General features: G+C 38.3%; 1 protein-coding gene across 1 annotated transcript; it reads right to left on the bottom strand.

Annotated features, from left to right (window-relative positions):
* Positions 1–7: 7 nt before the first annotated feature.
* Positions 8–2,906, bottom strand: LOC106122978 (glucose dehydrogenase [FAD, quinone]; the record flags this gene model as incomplete). The annotated part of the gene is made up of 6 exons (XM_013319123.1): positions 2,757–2,906; positions 1,889–2,009; positions 1,561–1,706; positions 886–1,144; positions 442–703; positions 8–207 (listed from the first exon to the last, which is right to left on the bottom strand). Coding segments are annotated over exons 1-6 (1,138 nt in total), but the record flags the coding sequence as incomplete, so codon positions are not given.
* Between the last annotated feature and the right edge of the window lie 719 nt (positions 2,907–3,625).

Below are 3,625 nucleotides of genomic sequence, written 5' to 3'. Positions count from 1 at the left end.
AACAGATATTCCATAGCAGTGGCCCAGTTTAATGGCGCTGTGTTATTATCTTTAAGACTGAAGCTGAGGAAATGCGTGACGTGGTTTTGCAGATTGCGACCGACGGCTGGTAGTGGATGCACCACGGGTACGCCAGCTCGCGCCAACATGCGCTGTTCTCCAACACCGCTCTGTTGTAGCAATTGTGGTGATGCTACAGCTCCCGCACTGGTGATGAATTCATGATGTACATAGATAAAGTGTGACTTAATTATGAATATAAGTTTTTAACCTACTTCAAAAGGAGGTTCTCAGTTGATATTTTTAAGACTAGGGAATACAACTGGATCTTTCTGTGCAAATAGATACATACTGTATCTACTGTAGGTATTTACCTTATACAGTATGTACTCTTTCATGTTTATTTATCAAGTTTTGAACAAGTTATCAATGAATTCTTACCTTAATATAATTTCATTGTTAGCGAATATAGTCTCCATGGAGCCGTAACTATTTCTAACTTCAACAGCATACGCCTGTCGTGTCTTCTGGTTGATGAGTACTTTGGTAACAGTTGCATTTAGCATGACGTGGAGGTTGGGACGTTTGAGCGCCGGGCGGAGGAAGGCGCGGGCCACACTCAGTCGGGACCCGTTCCTGTTGGTTGTCTGAGCGATTGCGAATCCAGTGTGATGTTCACCGTTCAAGTCCCGGGATTTGTAGCCTGGAATAGTTATTATTTAGTATAAAAGGCAGTGATTATTGGTAGAATTGGAAGAAGGAATAGGGATGTTCAAATTTCGAGTTTTAGAAGGAAAATGAAACAAATGAAAACCGTAATGATGAACATAAATATTTATCGACCTTTTGTTTTATAGTTAAAGTTAGGTTACGTATTCTTTTTACCTAATTCTTCACCAGCCTTCACTATACTGTAACTCAGCGGCGGATGATACGGGAATTGCGACACGGTGAGCGGTCCGCCCGTACCATGGTAGCCGGCGTCCATCTCACCAGCTTGCTTGTTATCCTCAGACTTGAGGAAGTATGGTAATACGTCATCGTAAGACCAACCCTCGATGCCGGCAGCAGCCCACGCGTCGTAATCCTTGCGAGAACCACGAATGTACATCATGCCATTCATAGCTGATGTACCACCAAGAACCTGCGCACAGATGATTATAGAATAGATAAATAACCTTAATTAAAGCATCTGAAAATTATGTATTTTGTATACTACAGGGCCGGTATTTTCGGCGCCCAAGTTGAGATTTTAACGGCGCCCTGTTTTGTCTCAAACATAGGTTATCTTAAGAGGCACTACAGGCGCCCCTTTATAATAGACGGCGCCTGCGATGTTCCCATATGCCCGGCGCCCTGAGCGGTAGCCCCACCTCGCCCTAACCTAATACCGCTACTGTCTATCTACCAGATTAGTGACGTACTAGAGAAAGAACAATATAGAGTAGCATATTAGATACCTTTAAACGATTTATCATTTCGCTTACTCACGATGAAATTAGTAGAAAACATGTTGACAGTTTACAAGTGGGTAGCGAATTAAATTCTTTAACTACATACCTTTCCTCTAGGCCAGTAGCATCGTCGCTCGTCCTCACCGAGACAGGCGGCGGGCTCGGGCTCCGTGCGGTAGCCCCAGTCGATGCTGGATCCAATGAAGTTCAAGAACATAGACGGTACTTGACTGCCAGTTGGCTCGTCGAAACCTTAACAAATATAACAAACTCAGATCTACGAAGATTTCAAAACTAGTATTTCTTTCACATCTCTATATTCCAGTATGACATCTATTCTATTATGACAAATTATTTACAAAAATTATGACACTGATAACTCACAGCTGTAAAACCAATAACTTGTCTTATTTCGCAACAGCCGTGGTACTTACCGGCTTCCAACAGCAGTACCCTCCAGTGCGGTACCTCAGACAATCTGGCTGCTACCACTGAACCTGATGACCCTCCGCCCACCACTATAAAGTCGTACACAGAGTCCATGTGCCGACGATACTGGGAAAATATTTATTTATTAATTATAAAACCGGATTAATTGTACACAGAGACATTAAGTAAAGGGTTAGAAATCGAGTAATATCCTTAGTTGTTATAATAAGTTTAGTTTTTGTGCTAGAGTAGGTAACAAGCATCTTATAATATTTCTACGGCGAAATTAGCAACAATGAACAAAAATTTATGTCATCATCAGCTCACTATACATCCCCACTGAGCTCAGAGCCTACCCTAAGTTAGGGGTGACTTTTTGATGTGAAAATTTGTGTGCATATTATTTAAAATGGTGCGATGAACTTTATTATAGAATCTTTGTTTTATATTTTCTTATGAACTAGTTATCGCATTTTGATTTATTGTCGAGTGAGAATTCCTCGTCCGCATCTTTTGGGAACGATCTCGTTTGTTAATAATGTTGGAAATTCTCAGCATTGTTACAGTTTTTATATAATTAATTATTTTATAACATTACGTTAGTTTGGTTTCATTGATGTTGATAATTACAGTTCATAGATTTAATATTTTATAACATAAAAGTAAAAAAACACATCTGTGCCGGTATAGTCTTTTGTTGTGCCTGTGAAATTAAAATAGCAATTATTTTTAATCATGTCCCATACTGACAATTTTTTTTTCTTGTAAATTGACTTCAAATGAACAAGAGACAAATAAAAAAAACGAAAAATTATAGTTAAAGTAACCAATTAGTCGAATCAGATAAAAAATGGCATTGTTTCTTTGCCTTACCTGCGCTCTACCACAAGGGTCTTCTAAATCGCACTGGCTCCTTAGGAAAACTTCAAGCAGGCCCATGAAGAGCATAAAAGCGCCACCTCCGCAAGCCGCCGCAAGTGTCGGCCCCGGCTGCGACATCGGACAGTCGCAAGTTATTGCCATCTGTATAACACAATTAGTTTAGGAATCAATTAGAATCAATTTCCACTAAAAAGCCTGAGGTGCTGAACATTAGCAAAACCGCGATTTGGAACTTATGACCGTGGTCCAAGGAAATCGACTAACCTTACTACCAAGACTTCTTTCTATTAGTCATTTAAAATGAAAGGTCCTTAAAAATCTCACTAAACGATAAATAGTATTTAAGTAGCTTTCACCAGTGATTTCGTCCGCGCGGTATTTAAAAACAAACTTAATAAGTATCATATGTGTTTTTCCAGATTATGTTCTATAAATGTGCCAAATTTCATCAAGATCCGTTTAGTCGTTAGAGAGATACCTTCTATCAAACATCTACATTGATGAATGCATCTCATCATTCGAATTTTTAATATTAGTAAGATAGGAAAATAATTATCTTGTGCAAACTTTTTTATAATCTTTTCTAGTTGTGATTTGTTACAACGCCATCTAGTAGTGAAAAAATAGTACTAAATACTTCTGCATTAAAGTTCAAATGTTTCTATTAGATGGGACAAGGTATATGTAAGTATATCGTAATATCACATTCAATGACACATATAAAGCAACCTAATAATTTTGCCTTCAGGCTAAATGTAATAAGATATACAGATTTGTATCACACATACGACATGCGGTATTTTACGTAACATAGATAAATGTTTAAATATCTATCCAGTTTTATATTTCGCAATATTATA

The sequence above is a fragment of the Papilio xuthus genome, unplaced genomic scaffold (assembly GCF_000836235.2).
Source record: "Papilio xuthus unplaced genomic scaffold, Pxut_1.1 DF826618.1, whole genome shotgun sequence".
Taxonomy (NCBI): Eukaryota; Metazoa; Arthropoda; class Insecta; order Lepidoptera; family Papilionidae; genus Papilio; species Papilio xuthus.
The sequence above is the reverse complement of the archived record's forward strand: the minus strand, read 5'-3'. Positions and strand labels throughout refer to the sequence as shown.